The 18,765-nt window shown below is 24.5% G+C and overlaps 4 protein-coding genes across 6 annotated transcripts; 1 reads left to right on the forward strand and 3 right to left on the reverse strand.

Moving 5' to 3' along the window:
• The first annotated feature begins 79 nt into the window (after positions 1–79).
• On the forward strand, positions 80–2,774 carry LOC113551374 (non-histone protein 10). The gene is made up of 6 exons (XM_026953588.1): positions 80–219; positions 352–556; positions 728–798; positions 869–974; positions 1,047–1,283; positions 2,583–2,774. The coding sequence occupies exons 2-6, from the start codon at positions 395–397 to the stop codon at positions 2,697–2,699; spliced, it is 693 nt and encodes a 230-aa protein (XP_026809389.1). The 5' UTR covers positions 80–219; positions 352–394; the 3' UTR covers positions 2,700–2,774.
• A 9-nt stretch (positions 2,775–2,783) lies between these two features.
• Positions 2,784–4,813, reverse strand: LOC113551362 (hydroxyacylglutathione hydrolase, mitochondrial). Of its 2 annotated transcripts, XM_026953568.1 has the most exons (7): positions 4,656–4,791; positions 4,498–4,584; positions 4,204–4,441; positions 3,642–3,868; positions 3,214–3,317; positions 3,012–3,156; positions 2,784–2,951 (listed from the first exon to the last, which is right to left on the reverse strand). In XM_026953568.1, exons 2-7 carry the CDS (start codon positions 4,556–4,558, stop codon positions 2,827–2,829), a joined length of 900 nt encoding a protein of 299 aa, XP_026809369.1. In that variant the 5' UTR covers positions 4,559–4,584; positions 4,656–4,791; the 3' UTR covers positions 2,784–2,826. The 2 variants fall into 2 exon arrangements, with proteins under 2 accessions (XP_026809369.1, XP_026809378.1); XM_026953577.1 differs by lacking the exon at positions 4,498–4,584 and having other exon boundaries at positions 4,656–4,813.
• Positions 4,814–7,377: 2,564 nt separating this feature from the next.
• Positions 7,378–7,928, reverse strand: LOC113548742 (peptidyl-tRNA hydrolase 2, mitochondrial-like). Its single transcript, XM_026949782.1, has one exon. It carries the CDS (start codon positions 7,897–7,899, stop codon positions 7,417–7,419), a length of 483 nt encoding a protein of 160 aa, XP_026805583.1. The 5' UTR covers positions 7,900–7,928; the 3' UTR covers positions 7,378–7,416.
• Positions 7,869–9,409, reverse strand: LOC113548743 (cytochrome c oxidase assembly factor 4 homolog, mitochondrial). 2 transcript variants are annotated; one of them, XM_026949784.1, is made up of 2 exons: positions 9,176–9,409; positions 7,869–8,117 (listed from the first exon to the last, which is right to left on the reverse strand). In XM_026949784.1, exon 2 carries the CDS (start codon positions 8,099–8,101, stop codon positions 7,892–7,894), a length of 210 nt encoding a protein of 69 aa, XP_026805585.1. In that variant the 5' UTR covers positions 8,102–8,117; positions 9,176–9,409; the 3' UTR covers positions 7,869–7,891. The 2 variants fall into 2 exon arrangements, with proteins under 2 accessions (XP_026805585.1, XP_026805584.1); XM_026949783.1 differs by having other exon boundaries at positions 7,869–8,122; positions 9,176–9,405.
• Positions 9,410–18,765: the final 9,356 nt, after the last annotated feature.

An 18,765-nucleotide genomic window follows, 5' to 3' on the forward strand; every position in this document is an offset into this window, starting at 1 on the left:
AAAACGTTTACCGCACGAAAAATAATATGTAGGACGTAGGTGTACGACTTACTGCGGGCAACGGCCGAATTTCGTGCTTCGGTCGGGTAATCGTTATTGTGACATTGTGAGCACGAAAATATATTGTCATAGACGCGTATGAAAACACAGCTGCTTTATCACACGTATCAGCCGACATCGGTACCGTGATAACACGGTAGTTCGTTGTTTTCGGCGGCGGTTTGTATCCCAATAATATTAAAATAATTCGTAAACGTTTTTTAAATTAATAATTATTACGGTCAATTGAGTATTAACTAAATTGTATTATTGTGCATTATTACTTTGGTCTGTTGTAAAATACTGTAACAGGTTGATATTGTATCGTTACTGTTGTCATGACGCGATAGTATCGATGGAAAAATCCGACCAGGAGACGGGCACAGCCACTTTGGCGACGCCGGCACTGTCGGTTCCGGCAGCTGATGTGAACGTGAACGAACATCACGCAAACAAGCAAAAGCCGTACAAGCGACATTTTTTAGCTCTCTTGGAAAGATGCGAATTCTTACAGCAGGTAAAATGCATAGATGGTGCCTAATCTTATGCGTGATGTGGTCCATAATTTAGATAAAACTGATTCCAGCCACCCATATTAACTGGGGTGTAAATCTTTTATATACAATTTTGCCTCAATACTTCATCTTTTGTCTACTGTTTGTATACGTACGTCATTTTTGTGTTTAAGGACAATGAACGTCTCGTGCATAGGATTCATCAAGTCACGAAACAGTTGAGACGAATCCGGTTGGAACGAAAGTATATATTTTTATTCAGTTGAATTTGAATAATCTTAAATTATGATTTTAATTAATTGATATGTCTTCAGGTTTATTATGGATCGATTGGACACGCATAAAGACAACTGGAGAGAAGCTGAATTGAAAATAGATCTGGGAACTGATTTACCTTTACCCGAAACTGTCAATTTAAAAGTAATATTGTTTATAAGATATATTTTATAAAACAATTTTATTTCTATTTACTATTTATATTTATTTATAAAGAACCAAGGAACTGTAGAAACACCAAACGGAAAAAAAAATTTGAATATGAAATCTACTGAAAAGAAAGATCCTAATTTGCCAAAAAGACCGGCAAATCCATTTTTTAGATTTTGTCAAGAACAGAGGCCAATTGTACTTGATCAAATCATTATGTCAGGTGAAGGAGAACCTACAAAACAAGATCTTACTAAACGGCTAGCAATAACTTGGAATACTATGGAACATAATGATAAAAAAGTATGTAAAAACAATTTTATGTTTTTGTATTTAACATGTTTGTTATTGATCTATATTATTATATAGAATTGAGTTCTAGTGAAGCCATTTGATGTCTTCAATCCTTTTGAATAATGTTTAAATATGACTAAAATATTTACCCTTTCATTGTGTATAAAGGTGTAGCGTTAAAAAGTGAAACAACAGACATCAAGATGTTGTGTTAAAACTCATATTATGTCCAGACCAGTAGTTGATGCTAGACAATGTAGAAAAACCGTACCTTAAGACTATATATTGAGAAGATTTGGTGTAATACAATCTTGTTCTTGGATTTATAATTAAATACAATTCTGTCATTTGGGATCCATCCATTATTAGAATTTCTATTTTAATTTCATATTTTATTTTAAATCAAAAACATACTGCTAATTTATACATTTTAAGAAAACTTCTGACAGATAAAGAGGATTTTCCTACTCCAGTTACCTAAATTACTTCATTTTTATCACGCCAAATGGTCAAATAAGAACCAATTTTTTCCTTTCTGTATTCCTTTATTCTCTACTAAATATTTTTTGCACTCTCTCTTAACATGACTATACAACTTTCAAATGAGGACCACATTTTTATTTAAATTTAAAATTATTAGCTATAGCCTATAAGTTATATTATTTACTTATATTTTGCCCTTTTGTTTCATTGCGCTTCTGTAATATTATAAAATAAAAAAAACTATATTTATTTTTATATGTGGTTTTAAACACAATTATTTGATTTTTTAATATCTAGGTAGCTTAGATTAACTAATCTTAAGTAAATTAAGCTTCGAATGCTATATTTTTGCAAAAAAATTTAATTTGTTTTTTTTTTTTTAGAATACCATAAACAGTTAAGCTTTTAATAGTTTATAAGTTAATAATTAAAGGTCAGAAAGCAAAACATATTGCATTATTTAAATATTATTTCGGAAAATATTTTTAGTCAATGTAAAATACCAATTTTTTTTTAAAAATAAGTTATGAGTAATGATTATTTAGTTTCCAACAAAAATTTTTATTTTAAATATTTTATCTTTTGACTTGTATTTGTAGTTGTAGTTGTAGTTGAAGTTGTATTAGTATTAGCGCTTCAACTTATTAATTATATTTATTACCATATAAAAAAATATTTTTCCATAAATTAAACAAAAAAAATAACTTACCATGTATGTGTTTTTTTTATTTATTTATATTAAATTTAAAATGATTAAAAGTAACAATATTAAAAAATTTGGTTATAAATACAATGATGTTAATTTAAATATTATTTATTTTTTAGGTCTATTATGATATGTACGAGAAATCTAAGGAAAAATATGCTGCAGATATGGAAGAGTACACATTTAATAAATCTATAAATGCAGTTCAAACATCCAATTTCTCATCTTCTCAATAAAAGTTTCTTTAATTATGTATTATTTAAATTCTGTGTTCAAACTTCTATGCTTGTACCTATGTCCTATGTATTATTAACAAACAATTTGTATAAAAATGTATTATTGTAATAAAATAAGTATTATTTTTTATAAATTGTTTTTCATATCTCTCAACATTTTCATTGTTTTAATTGGATCACCAATTGTTTGTGTAACTTTTTGAACTGATTCAATTTCTACTCTCATAAATGGATTAATGAGCTTTTCTAAACCTAAATTTAAAAAAAACACAGAGTGAAATAATTGTTCATATTTAAATAACTGTTTTTTACCAATAGTTGATGGGACACTTGGCTCTTTTATTTTTCGTCTGGTTTCGATATCTTTCAATTTTGTCAATGTATGTTGGTTAGATGGTTCAACATGTAAGCCAAACTTTAAATTTTGAATAGCATACTCATGTCCACAAAACACAGCCTGAAATATCATAGCGTTGTACAAACAATTATATTAACATAAAGTATATTTTCTTACAGTGCTGTCAGGTAACTGTGATAATATTTTGATTAATGCTTCATACATTTGTGTAGCATTACCTTCGAAAAATCTACCACAACCTCCTAAGAATAATGTATCACCTAAAAAAATCAAAAATTAAGGAGCATATTCATACCTAACATACTTTTGAACTTTTATCTTCTGCTTTATTACAATACAATTTAAATCTTATAGTTTTTTAAACAAAAAGTTAAAATATTCTAAAATGGAATAAAAACGGTACTGAAAAAATGTAACCAAATCGAAAAGTAAACTATAACATGTAATTTTAATAAGGAATATACATAGTGATAAAAACAATGTATAAAAGATTACAAGGTTGTTAACAACTATGTAAAAATAAATACATTTTAAATTACTTGGTTTGGGTTAGATACTTTGATAAATCATATAATAAAAATAACCTGTAAAAACAACACCATCTTGTCCTTCATTAACATAATAGCAAATGTGTCCAGTGGTATGACAAGGTGTGCGCAAACATTTAATATTCAATGATCCCAATTGAAGATCTACTCCATGTGTATCAATCATAACTGTAAGACCATCAATTCGGTCATCACCTCCAATAACAGTCAATTGATCATTGGTATTGCTATTAATAAGTTCTTTGTTACCACCAGCATGATCCCTAATAACATTTAAAATAAAATTGTACTTAATTGGCATTCTAAATCATTGTAAATTAAACTCATTGAATCATATTATTGCTTTGATAATGAACATTGAACTTTAAACTTAAATTAAAACAATATATTTTATTTTATTTACAAATAACTGAACTAGGACTAATAAAAATTTATTATTATTTTTTTATTAAATAATTGGAAAATTTTTTAAAATCTGATATTTATGAATACTATAAACATTTATGTAAAATTATTAATTGTAGTTAGGTACCATAACGGTATAATACCATATTAGATTTAAATAAGTGTAATAATAACGGCTCTTTATTTATATTACCAATGATGGTGTGTTGTAAGTACAGTGGTTAATTTTACATTTTCTTTATGAACTGCATCCCAAACCACATCAGGTGCTACAGGATCGACAATGGCTGCTTCTTTTGTGCTATTATCAATTAATAAGTACATAAAATTATCGGATAATGCTGGAAGCACTTGTACTTTAAATTTTCCAAACTCCTTAGTTATGATGTTGCTATGCATTGTGGTTAAAGGTCTGTATACTAAACAAGTACCTATAAACATTAAAATATTTAATTTTCATCTTCTTGTACACTATGAAATTGCTTACATAGAAATGAAGATTTCTTTATTATAACACTTGGTAATGAGTATAGAACTTTAATGAACATTATTAAAAGTTAATGATGGCAAAAAACTGAAATAGCGTGTATTATGATCAAAAAATAAAATAAAATTATGAATTGAAAACAAAACTAATGAACTTACCAATAATGTTTTATTCCAAATTAGTAAACCTGTTATATTATAAGTAGAATATATTTCTGTAAGATTAAAAAATCATATATATTTACGCAAGTGCTAGTTATTAACTGATTAACAGTGTTTTGATTTTTTTAAACTCTAATATCTTTACACTAATATTATTATCATTATTATTATTATATTATATAATAATAAAATTTCAAATGCAGAATGTTCTGAATGTTCTGATATGTATTTATGTAATTTAAAAAGATAGTGTTATCATTGTGTTTAGTTTTGAATATTGATAAGAATATAAATAAAAATCGACTTATAAACGACTTATTATAAATTATAATTACGATTACCTACCTAATACTTATTCACTATTGATTTAGTAATATGTTAAATATTATGTACTATGTACCTATTGACTATTTTATAAATTTGTATGTATTTACTATCTAACCTAATCTATTTTTTGATTAATTAAAAATTCTTAATTTTAAAGGCCGATAGGCAATAATTATGTTGGCGTGTTATACCATTATCATCTATACTCTAAATCTAAGCTTTTTAAAATCTAAAAATGACTAATTAATTATAATAAATATTCATATATTTTTATGGTTCATATTTTAGTTTTTATTGATTATAATAGAATAAAAGTAAAATCCTTTTAAAAAATAGCCAGCGATTCAAAAATCTATAAGAAATAAAAAACACCGATTAATTTGGTTAAATGTTATTAGCGATTGGTCAATATAATATAACATATTATTATGTTATATTTACATAATGCATAAATGATAAATGTATTTCATATTAATTAGGATTATGGAATTTATAAATAATTTATTAAAATAAGATCCTATCTCATTAATGTCTCAATTCAGAGAAACAAAGTTATTAAGTACCTATGTTAAAAGGAATAGAATAATAAAGTAATCCAAACACGTGTAAATTTAAATTAACAAACAAATTAATATATATTGTAAAATAATAATATAACGCACTAATAAACGTACGACGGCAACGAGTCGCGTAACTCGACTACCTTCCAATAAAACATGCTATAGCCGTATTATATGAAATGCTACACACAAATATGAATATTTCATCTCAGCAATTTGCTTCCCTTATAAATGTATAACTATATAGCTAATCTACAGTATGACAATACTACTTATTGTATACTATCTACAGAGTAATAACTAAATTATAATTTAAGATTTCAATAACCTACCTATAGGTTTTTATTTTATACCAGTATTTATTTTTCCATAAGTTCTATCGTATTTTTATTAGTTTTAAATTTATTCTGGTGTCAATAAATAAATTTAAGCAGAGAACATTTGCTTACCTTCTACTTTCATTATATAACAATAATGATATTTTATTTTAATATTTGATTGAAATACATTTGTGTGAAGTAGTTACTGGATTTAATGAAGCCACCATCAACTTATTGGCACCTTGATATATTATTTTGACTATTTAAACTACAAATCTTAGTAAAATGGCGTATTTATTATTACTAACAAGAAGTAGGTAGGTATAAAAACAACTCAAAACACAACAAATACTTTATCTAATATTTAGATATCTATAATGAAATATTAAATTTATTTTAAAATATTTAACTTATTAAATTATTTACTATATAAATCAAGAAAAACTTGTATAGAGTTTATTTTGCACCAATGTGAAATATTAATGCACTTATATAAATTAGTTTTAATCATATTGCATAGGTTCATAGCTCAAAGACTGAATATTTAAATTGTATCACAGGGTTCACAAGAGAATAGGATTAGAGGGTGGAGTAATTGTTTTATATTGTATATACTGTATAGTAAAATAGTTTTTAACAGATAATTAAATTGATTATAAAAATCAACAGCACAATTGTAGGTAACTGTAGGTCTAGACTATACTGCTACAGCTGCAAAAAGAGAATATTGAATGTGTTGATACATAACAAAATAGTATAATATTATAAACTGTTATCCTTAGCAATACAATTATAAATTATTAAACAAACTATAACATTTATCAATGTTTTAATTATTATAATAAAAAAATTTCAAGAATTATTGGTATAATACAATATACTGTATATTTGAAATTTAATTTAAAAGGACTACTTAAAGCATTATACATATTAAATACTTCTTGGTTTATTATAAAAAGAGGCTATCAAGATCAATATAAGGGTTACTGTGATACATAATAATATTATGATTTGGGTAACAATAAGGGTATTTATGGCTTACACATTTTATTTTAGTAGGTTTGCACATTGCAGACTAATTTATAAATTCATATAAGCAGTTTGATTGAATTTTAATTAGCATAATTTAATTTTTAGATTAACTATAAAAAGGTCCACATTTGACCTTAAATAAAGATTGCAATATATTTTACAGAAATATACACGGAGGCAATATTCATAGGCAGTTTATTGTTGAATACCAAGGTATAAAAAAAATATGAAATATATATTTTTTTATTAACATTTTGTAGTACATTTTGAATGAATAATACAATTGTATTAATTTCAATTTTTAGGGCATGTTTTGATTAAATTTTTAAATGCAAATAGCATTCATTAAATCATAAAATTTATAAGATAGTCATCTTAAATATTTTTATCTACTAGAAAATTGATTAAAATTTTTTTAATGACATAATAATATACATGTTAAATGTGGGTGACAGTTAATTAAATAATAAACAAATTCAATACTTTTAAAAATAAAATACTATATTGAAATTCTACAACTCAAATAAGTTTTAAGTGCCCAGTGATCTGGTCAATAACATCAGAGTTAGCTGGACCAATACCTATTACAGTAGGTGTTCCCGCTTTGACTTGAGTTGCTCCAGCGTCATAAACAATACAAGAAAGTACTTTGTGGGATTTTGCAACCTTTGATAATTCATTAAGACCTTTTTCACCATTGTTAATACTAACTACAATCTTCCTTTGTCCAGTCATTTGCCACATTTTTGCCATTTGAGGTTTATGTTGCATTGCCGCTTTATAACATTCAACAGAAGCATGGGAACACTGTGCTGCTATTTTACCTTTAGTCATTCCCAAATCATTTCTGACTACTAATACAAGTTTATTGTGTACAGAAAGTGCATTTAATGATCCAGAAAGTAGTGGTCGAATGTTGCGATATCCATATGAAACTCCTGTGCCAATCAAAAGACCAACAACAAATGGAGTAATAAATTCATGATTGGAAATATCAAACATTGTTTTTGTTTGCAAGTTTTTGATTTTTTTCAATACACAGTTTAAACTCTTTCACTTCAGCTTGACACTTTCTCCAATCCTTTGTTGTGGCTATGCAGTCTTGGACTTTATAATGTAGGTGAGCGCAGTTAGTTTTGTTTAGTAACTCATCTAGTAAATCAATGTCATCCTTCGTTTGACTGGACTCTCCTTTTTGGTGCATTTCTTCAGTACCCAGACTTTACTAAACAAAATTATCATAAATTATTTAGGATAAATATTATTTTAAATAATATATGAACCATTTATATATTTTACTTAAAATACCAACTTAATGATAAAAGATAATTTATTAAATTAGTATTTAATATTCATTCTAGATAATAAGTATTATATTTAGTGAATGCAGTATATACTAATAAATAACAAAAATAAAACGTATAACACATTTAACATAATATCATGATGTAAATAATAATAACTAGTAAGTAGCTGAACTTGCATAGGTTCATATATAATTAAGTAATCTGGTCTAAGTAAAAAACATTCTAAATATGAAATTGTGTTTAGGATATTTTAAATGATACTGCAATAACATATAAACCTATCTGGTTTTAATGTTTTAATGGAATATATTAGAAGTATCAATTAAAATTCATTTTTACACATTAATGACAGGTGACACAAAAAACATCCAAAATTTATTATATTGATCCGATAATTTATTGACACCATAAGTTTTATTGGTTTGATAAAATATTTTATCGATAGATTAATTTTAAAAATTGATCCAAATTGAAATTTTATTTGAAAATAATAAAAAACAAAATATCTCATTATTAAATCGATAAACTTTCATTAATTTTATTTTATAGAATCAAAATCAGCCTACAAATTAATGAATCAATAGTGACTAACGGTCAATAACCTATTGATTCAATAAGGTGCTATGGCTTTGTGTATCATATTTTATTTTTTATCGATTCAATAACTCAATTTAATGAACAATTAACGACAATAACTATTTATTGAACCAATAGTTTTATAAAACCGGCCCTAAAGCATTTTTGTTACATAAATATAATATATTACATGTAACAATATAACCAAAAGACAATATTATTGAAGTTCAAATGAAAAATTAAAATATTAATGAAATAAGTTATAAGTACTGAAAAATTTAAATATATAATAGATGTATAACAAATTAACTGTATAACCCGGAAAAATCAGCACCCGTGTACCTAGCTCAATGAGCTAATTCTACATGTCATACAAATTACAAATATAGACTTACTAAAAATGTCGAATTCCAATTTCAAATTTAAAATAGATTTTAGATGCGGTAATTCAGAGTATTCAGACAATTCGGTATAGTTAGGCTCTTTCTGTATACCTACTTATTAGTTATTACTTATTGTTATTATTAATTTGTGTTTTGTTAATTAATATTTTAAATTAATATCGGTACTAAACACTACATTTTTTAAATAAAAACCACGATTTAAGAAAATATCTTAAATCGTGATAAAAACCTACTGATCAAAATGATAAGTTCGAAACTGATGAGTGATAACATTTTAATTTGATAACAAACCACAAAATTATTCAGTGATCAAACCACGGTCTTAGAAGAATATCTTTTAGTCCGTGGTCCATGTTTTTTTTTGTTACCACTACCGCAAACAAAGTAAACCAATATGTACTAATTCGCGCCACCGCCCATCGCTCACGGACTTGAATATTAATAAAAATACACTAAAGCTGATTTGGTAGTATCAAAAAATAATCTTCATTGTTAAATAAAAAGGCGGACAAGTGGGTATTGCTCTGTAGTCTGTTTTATACTTGTAAAGTAGAGATGGAGAGTAAGTACGTCATTATACTTGTTGTGTTAAATTTGAATGCAATGACAAGTATTATTGTATACGAAAAACGATTCTGAACGGAGATGATTTGTCAGTCTAATAAGTAATTAGTAAGATATATTATATTATTACCTATATTTAAATTCTACTATATCATTATTTTACGCGATTTTGTAAAATATTGAATTTCATGCGCTCATAAATTTTTTTCTATATTGACGCTAGATTTTTTTTTTCAGTTATTCGAAGAAAAAATTATGGAGAAACTATTGAACCTATTGGGTTTTTTTAACCTTAGGTACTAACCACAAAAATATTATAAATTTTCAACTTTAAAATTCCTTGCAAATTTTCGCGATTTTGACATATTTTGTAAACATTTGAACTTTAAATGCTTATCAACAAAAATTATGACTAACGATTTTTGATTTTTTTACTACAATTAGTATAACTTATAATAAAACTTGAATTAAATTTTAAAGAGTTTTTGGTTTGCCAAAATTTTTTTATAGGCATTTAAAAAAAAAAAAAACTTAGAAAAATCGAAAATTTCAATTGTATATAAACAGCATAAAAAAGTCGAAATATTTTGAAAATGTAATCGTAAATATAACCACTAACGCTGTTATAAACATTTGGTGAAAATTTCAAGTATTTACAATGATTCATTTTTGAGTTACAGCAAAATAAAAAAATCAATTTTGTCGAAAACTGGTTATGCGTAAAAATTCCCGTTTTTTCGTTACTTTTTTAAGGGGTTTTCTTGACTTTCTTGTAGAAAACTATTGAAAATTATTTACTTTTGACCCCCCCCCCCCAAAGTACCAGTTAACCAAAACTTCATTTTCCTGTTCAAAGAGGGACTGAAGTTAAAAGTCAAAGCATTATTAGTACTCTAAAATATGACAACAGTCACAAAAATAAAAATAAAACACGTATTATTGTAAAATCAATACATTCATCACTCCGTTCAGAATCTAAAAAAAATGGTAAGATTGTAAAATTGTAATCTAATTTAGTGCAAAAAAATAAGGAAACATCACAATGTACCGTGAACATTTTTTGAAGAACACATTGTGCCGTGTTCAATAAAAGTTTTTAAACTACTAGTATAAATACTGCAATAAAATCTTATCTTAAATTTCATCTATTATGATTTATATTACTATACATTTTACATTAATTTTAAATAGTATTAATATTCGCTCCCAATTGTTTTGCACCCATTGTCATTGCGCCTTAAAGTTTACACGCGATTTTCCGCGCCTAATTTTCTGCTCCCAAGTGTCGGCATACCGTTTTTAACAATTAAATTTTAAATATTTTTAGTAGGTTATTTTTCGAATAAAAATTATAATATGTTTATAATTTTGTTAAATTATCTTTAGTCAATTTTTCTTCAATACCAATTTATTTTGATAAACATGTGTTTTTATATATTTTTTATTTAGAGACTGAGAACAAAATACTAAATACAAAATACAACTGATACAATACTGACATTGATCTATTTACTTGTAAATTAATAAATTAGTATAAATTTATTTTATTTTATTGTAAAATTATTAATTTTTAAAAAAGTATAAAAGTTCTACAAATTGCCTATATAGAACTCCTTAAAATTCATTTTACAACAGTTTTTAATGAATTATGAATAATACAAATTAACACCGATAGGCAATAACCATCAGAGACGTCTGCTGTCTACAGTAGATGATTTTTTTTAACGATAAATAGTAAGTTCTTACATGAGATATCATAGATAAAAGTACGAAACCAGCCGTGGATCCAAGGGTGGGGGGTAAAAACAATAACCCCCCAACACCACCCGAAGACTCTGCCATCCACGTGAATTCTAGGATATCTGTTTTCGGCAACCAATAAAATACGATACGCATATGGTATTCGCCTCCTCCCCCGTAAATATATTCTGGATCCAGCGCCCGTACAAAACTATATATGTGTAACTGCCTATGTGAATACAAATTAGAAATGTCAATTTATAATTCATACATTGATTATAATATATATTAGTAATTAGTACACATAAAATTAGACAAATTTTTTTTCTTTTTCACTTAGAATTTAGGCCCATAAAAGCTTCAATTTAGAAAAACATCTATAGGTATCCATCACTAAATTATATAATATTGTATGTATAAACTATAAGTATAATACTGTATTAATACTTATAATTCAAGTATCTCGTACAGGCTACACCCTACATGTTTTAATAAAAATCTAAAAATAATAACGTAGGTAAATTATTTTGCTCTAGCAATTATTTGAATTATTATAATACATATTAAATATCATAATAAATTATTAATTAGTAAAAACATAAGTACTTATAATATATAAAATAATATAATATTATATAGGTTTACAATGTTTACATGCATAATATAATACATATATTTTTTTCTATGATAATTATGATATTTAAATATGTATTATACCTAATAATTCAAATAAATGTTTGAGAAAATATAAGTTATTATTTTTAGATTTTTATTAAGTCTTTTAGCCTGTAATATGAAATATAGGTGCAATGGGACATATTTCGATATGATATTCAACGACAATTACAGCAGCGTATACAGGGTAGAAATGCATTTATGTATATGTCATATAACATATTATGTGATTTATTCATGTATTTTAATAAGCACTATGCTCCAAGGCTTATTTGTTATAATATGAAATATACATAATGCATTGTATTAATGCTATAATATGTCCATATAAAATGTAGTCTTAAATTTTAACAACGTAATAAATAATATATTATGATTCCTAATAAGACCTATATACCTATTGAATATCCAAATTTTTAGTTCGCTTTTATTAAATAGTGGTTATTACTTTTAACTTAAAAGTTTTAAGTACCTATCAAACTAAATTTTTATCAATGTCATATTTATTTTTCAATAAATAAAAATACTTGGTTTATAAAAATATTGTAAATTAGGAAAAGAATGTCAAAAAATAGGATTTGTTTATATGTAGTCGTATGTATAACACACTACAATAGTACAATCATAAAGCTTTTACAAATCTTTTATTTACCTACATAAATAAATTTAATCTGAAAATATATTAATGATATGATTAAAAAAAATATATTTTTTAATAAATATAGGTATTCTAAGGTATTCTAATTAATTCAAAAGTTCAAATACGAGTATTAATCATACACGTGTTATTGTAAATTATTCGATACAAATTCCTTATAAATATACAGAGTGGTTCACTAAGTATGCTCACCCCAAATTTTCCTTCAATAATTAATTTATTCAAATTCTGATTTTTTTGTATTTTTAAATATGTATATTTAAATTTTAAATGCTATATTTTAATAATATAATCAATATCATAAAAAAATCTGAAAAATTTAAAAATATATTATTTATGTATATTTAAAAATTGCAAAACTCAAATTTCGAGTAATTTGTTTATTGAAAAAAATAGGGGTTAGTATGATTAGTGAATCATCCTGTATAGATATGATTATTTTTGCCTACTATAAGCGTTAAGTCAATACTTTATTTTTTAAATGTGTTAATCTTTATTCTTAAAATATTTTCTGGAATATGTGATTAGTTAAAGATTATTAAAAAATAACTTAGTATATATACATTATACATAGGTCTATACAATAGGTCCACTACTACCCACATAAAAACAAATATAATATTTGAAGAATTTAAATAAGCTATTATGGGTAGTTTGACTTTTAAAATATGATGTAACCGGAAAATGATTTGATATTATAACTATTTATAACCATCGTTGACCATTATTATGTATTATCATGTAGTGAAACTATCGCCGATAGAAAAGACAGATAATCGGAAAATACGGTCGTTCTGGACGAATGCCACTTTTTAAATTTTTACTGTGAATTAAAATTATTACTTAATAATTCTAAAAAAGAAATTATATTGATAAATGTTAAGTAATTTCATTTACTAGTTCTAAAAATCTAACTTTATATTAAGTGATAAATTAAATAGATTATCAGTAATTAAATATTTGGATATACATTTTTATTTAGACCTATCATTTAAATGACATCATAACAAATTAAAAACCAAATTAATAATTTTTTATAAATGATAGATTTCATTAATAGAAATACACGAAGTTTAAAATAAAATTTAAAGCTTAGAAACTTTATATTGCTTTCTTGTTCAGCCAACTCTGGATTGTGGTATGTATAATTTAGTCTTAAAACTTATCTAATTATATAAAGGATCTAGAGTTAGTCCAATATAAATTTCTAAAAAGAATAGTTTATGTTATAAGTGTACGTATAACCAGTAATTTCTACGTAAAGATTCTGGAATAAATATATTGTTATTATATCCGCTAAACGTAAGAAAATAACTTTTTGATATTTTTAATTTATGATCTATTAAATGGTCACGTCGATTGTCCACACTTGCCTAATTGACTTTAATAGGAACCGGTCGATCCTTTTATATTTTACTAGAACGAATGATTTATTTGTTATTTCCCACTGCCTTAAGAATTATGACACAATTTCTTTTTTTCTTAGGTGTTAGGTAATAAAATATTCACTACTATAGTCTATAGCCTTTTTTGATTCTAACCACAACAAAATTTAATGTTGCATTGATATAGATAATAATATACAATGATTTAATTCATTACTATTTTAATTTTTCAATGTTACAAATATTTATATTATTTCAAATATTCTGAATTTAAGTTTAGTATTAAGCAGGTAGTAGGTACTTGGTAAATTTATCTAAATATTGTTGAGTCATACTAATCCATCACTGTAATTATCAATAGTATTTTAACATATTATTATGATATAATCTCGTTAATATTAAGGTAACTAGTATCTGTATTATTATCTCAATTTTTTTTCTTTTTCAGTTTTATTATTGTGTGTAATTAAATTTTCTTATTTTCACTATCTATAATTGTTGAGTTTTCTATCATAGTCTATCATATACAGTCTATAGATAAATAATAATATATTACAGATTTGGCTTCAATAAAATAATTCTAAATATAATAAATAGAAACATTTTTAATATAATAGATATAGGTAATATATTAACCTAACCTTCTAGCTATTAGAACATTTTATTCATTGTTTATATTATTAATGCATACATTTATTGTAAAGTGTAAAATTTAATATATATATGTAAAAAGTTATAAAAAAGTTATTTATTTCCAGTGTTGAACATTATTTCTACAAACATAATTTAAAGTAACTTTTATTTGTCTATTTGTAAGTAAAAGGGTTACCTGGAAATAATTATTTAGATAATTTTTTATAACAAGATTTTTTATTTTATTTTTAAATACAATTTTTTGAGAGGAAGGTGTACCTACTACCTGTATTTGTATCATATTATGTATATGATATTTATATTATATTTATAGTAAGTATATAAGTTTTAAATTATCTATTTAATATCTAAACAATAAATTAGATTGTCTTTTATCTATTATCATATATAAATAAAATCTAAATTAATTTCTGTTATATGAGTTAGATAACAATTGTTGTGTTATACACTACTATATATATATAGTATATACTTATACTATATAAGGTATTTGATATGTACAACACTAAATAATTATACTATGAACTTTTACGCACGGTATTATAAATTTATACGGTACATTAGTACTGACTTAAAAGTTAATATCAATATAATATACGATATATTATATAAAATATGTTATAGCTACCTAATTGTTTTGGAAAAAAATGGTTTTACCAACTGTATTATGCTAATAGAAAATTAACGGAAACTTTCAAATAACGGATGTTATTTTAGGAACATATTTACAAACTAAACCTTTTGACCAATGGACAGATTTTTGCGACCGAGGGTATTTGGTATTTAGAGATTTCACTTCACTATATTTATTTAATTAATAAGTTATAAAATACCCTGATAAGTGACAAAATTTAAGTAAATCTAAATAAATATACTCACACTTTAAAATCAAATTTAACATCAATTATTTATGATCGTATTTGATTAATAAATTGATTTATTTGTATCTTTAAAAAAATTATAATAAATGTTTATTTTTATAAAAAAAAGCTGGGAGAACATTAGCATTGAGACCTTGACATATATATTTTTTTTTAAATAACTCGAGAGTTATAACTTATAAATATATATTTGTGTTTAAAAATAATGAATAAATTTGTATGAACACTATTATACTATTAACAATACAATATTACTAAATATGAGTATGTAAAAAAACTTTGTTGTTTCAGTCATTTGGTTAAGTTATAAGTATAAGCTCATAATGTTTAAACAACGACAAGGATAAAGCACGCGTTATCGATTGTTACTTTGTACAACATATTGTATGACTATTTGGCTTGATATAATATATACTATTCAATAATTTTTTTAAGATATATTAGTTATTCATCTTTTTAAAATACAAATTAGTTTAATGTTGAGAGATTCCGCAAATATTATAGATTGATTATTATAATGTATAATATTATTGACTTAAAATAGTCAATAGTAAATATGCATAATAAATAATAGAAACATGAAATAATTTTACCATAATTTAGAAAAAAAAATAAATAGGTTTTTAAAATTAACGAAATTAAAATAATTTATTTCTGGCATAAACTAAACCTATCTATACATACCTATACTATGTAGATTTTAATACTTTAAAATGATACACCTACGATGATATATCGTACAAAACAATTACAGGATATCAAATTTATATTATTTAAGAATATATTTCAAGTTATTATCTTAATAGTAATAGAAAATATAGAATCTGTTTATTTTTGATTAAAGTGAATTAATTGAATGTATTAAAACAATCGTAATGATATAATTATTAACTATTGTCATCATGAATTAACTATCGAATTACGTCCTCAGGCATGAGTACGTGACAACGATGTAGAAGTATTTTCCTACAAGAAATCGGACTGCAATAGAGTAATTAATGCTATTCGGATGAGAACCGATGATTGAGGACACGAAAACTCAATTCGGTCCCAAGTGTATATTGTAGACAGTCAATCGTATAGTGACCGATAACGCGCGCTTTATCCTCGTCGCAACTCGTAGTTGAAGTATCGACTACATAGTATTCTTCCATGGTTAGCTGAATCATATACAGCAGCAAAACTTATAGAATACTGGAAATTTCAAGATTGAATAAAATATATATCTATAAGTCACGTTTGTATTACATTAACGAAAGAAATTTTCAGTATTACATTTAATAACTGTTATTATTTTATATTATAACTTGTAATTTATATTTTTTCAAATATTATATGCGTCTATGCGGTGGGATTTATTTTAAAGTAATGTTGACAATCGGATATAATAACGTATAATAATTCATGTTTACATATTTATCAACAGTCTATATATAATTTTTATAGGTAGAAAAACAATAACCTATGTAAAAAAAAATTCAAGGTATTTAAAATGTTCTAAAAAAAGTCATTAGTCATTAGTGAAACAATAGTTTTAGATGAAATTCAAGCCTTCGAAATGCAAAGGCGTATGTTTATGAAGTTCATTATGTAAATATATGGATTGTAATATACATCTACGTTATATTTAAATAGTTAATATACTTCATTTCAAAACTTATATTAATTTACATTTTATCATAAAACTCAATTTTGCTAATAGCTATTTATTACTTCATCATATTTTACTATTAGCGTATTATAGACCAGCTTAACAAGTGATGATGAGATCAGTAATTAGGTTTCTATTTTATTCTCTTTATCTTGTAAACGATGTATTTACTTATTTATACACTTTATAGAGTATAGCTAGTTGCTAGTTGTTTACTCGTATTAGTACAATTTGAGCAATTTTTATAGGCCAGGGACAAACTAAATCTTATAAATACAACGAAAGATAAAATTTTCTGAATCTAACGTAATCATATATTTTTATGAGTAGGAAAATAGTCAATTATTATCTAGTATATACTTTAGTTTTAGAAGAAGTCCACCATAGAGGTTTCAAGAATATTTTATCATAAATCATGACAAACTTAAGTTAATTTTTCGTAAACAGGGTTTATGATTTTATAATATTTACTAATTATTCTAAAATAAAAATAAAGTAACAAAGTAGAAATTTAAATAACTATACATCTATTGATCTATTTTATGCATAAAGGATTCCAAGTATAAAATTTTATATTGCATATTATTAAGTGTTGTATCTTTAATAAATAATAAAAATCATCCCCACGGAAAGATATTTTGATTGTCAGTATTAATACCAATAATGATAAGTTGGCTTACCCACTCATGTACTACATAAGTTATTATATACTCTGCATGCTCATATTTATACAATCTTAAATAATTATTATTTATTTTATATTTCACAATATTTGTAGTTAAAAATAAAATACTTTAGTACGATTGTACATTAAAAAATGTCTAAAATTGCTCTAAAAATGCAAAAATATACAAAATAATATAATACAGAATTTTTACTCGTTAGGCCATAAAAAATATTTTGGTTTATATAATATACTAGGTATTTTTTTCACCAAATAATATAAAACCATAAAAATATTCGTTCTAATTATTATGTGTTTAAGAAAAATGTATACTTTTATAATTATTATTTATATTTTAACAATGAGCAGTGGACATCAACCTACATTCACTATCGTTCCCGGTTTAGCAGGGACTGATAATACTTCAGTATATAAACTGGGTTTGAATATAGCATTCATCCAAATTAAATATTTCAATGGTCCCTGAGTTAAACTACAATAACTTAATTAATATATTAAAATTTTGTCTTTTATTAAATATTTCTAGTAGAAAAACAATGTAGTTTTGATAGTTAAAATAAACAAATTAATTACTGTTTGATTTTTAATTGTTTTCTCTGTCCAGTGTTCCATAACGAACATTTTTGTTATTATTTATCAATAATCTGATTATTCATTCCGATATGTATTATTTAGTTAGTTTTTAGAT

This window comes from Rhopalosiphum maidis, chromosome 4 (assembly GCF_003676215.2).
Source record: "Rhopalosiphum maidis isolate BTI-1 chromosome 4, ASM367621v3, whole genome shotgun sequence".
Taxonomy (NCBI): Eukaryota; Metazoa; Arthropoda; class Insecta; order Hemiptera; family Aphididae; genus Rhopalosiphum; species Rhopalosiphum maidis.

What these genes read in the sequence shown, in the direction of transcription:
- LOC113548742 (XM_026949782.1), bottom strand. Translation starts at nt 7,899, where the DNA reads ATGTTTGATATTTCCAATCATGAATTTATTACTCCATTTGTTGTTGGT.
- LOC113551374 (XM_026953588.1), top strand. Translation starts at nt 395, where the DNA reads ATGGAAAAATCCGACCAGGAGACGGGCACAGCCACTTTGGCGACGCCG. An exon ending in GATGCGAATTCTTACAGCAG is followed by an intron (nt 557 to 727) that starts GTAAAATGCATA and finishes TTTGTGTTTAAG; the next exon opens with GACAATGAACGTCTCGTGCA. An exon ending in CGAATCCGGTTGGAACGAAA is followed by an intron (nt 799 to 868) that starts GTATATATTTTT and finishes ATATGTCTTCAG; the next exon opens with GTTTATTATGGATCGATTGG.
- LOC113548743 (XM_026949784.1), bottom strand. Translation starts at nt 8,101, where the DNA reads ATGCACCAAAAAGGAGAGTCCAGTCAAACGAAGGATGACATTGATTTA.
- LOC113551362 (XM_026953568.1), bottom strand. Translation starts at nt 4,558, where the DNA reads ATGTTCATTAAAGTTCTATACTCATTACCAAGTGTTATAATAAAGAAA. An exon ending in AGATGGTGTTGTTTTTACAG is followed by an intron (nt 3,318 to 3,641) that starts GTTATTTTTATT and finishes TGATTTTTTTAG; the next exon opens with GTGATACATTATTCTTAGGA. An exon ending in CACAGTTACCTGACAGCACT is followed by an intron (nt 3,157 to 3,213) that starts GTAAGAAAATAT and finishes ATGATATTTCAG; the next exon opens with GCTGTGTTTTGTGGACATGA.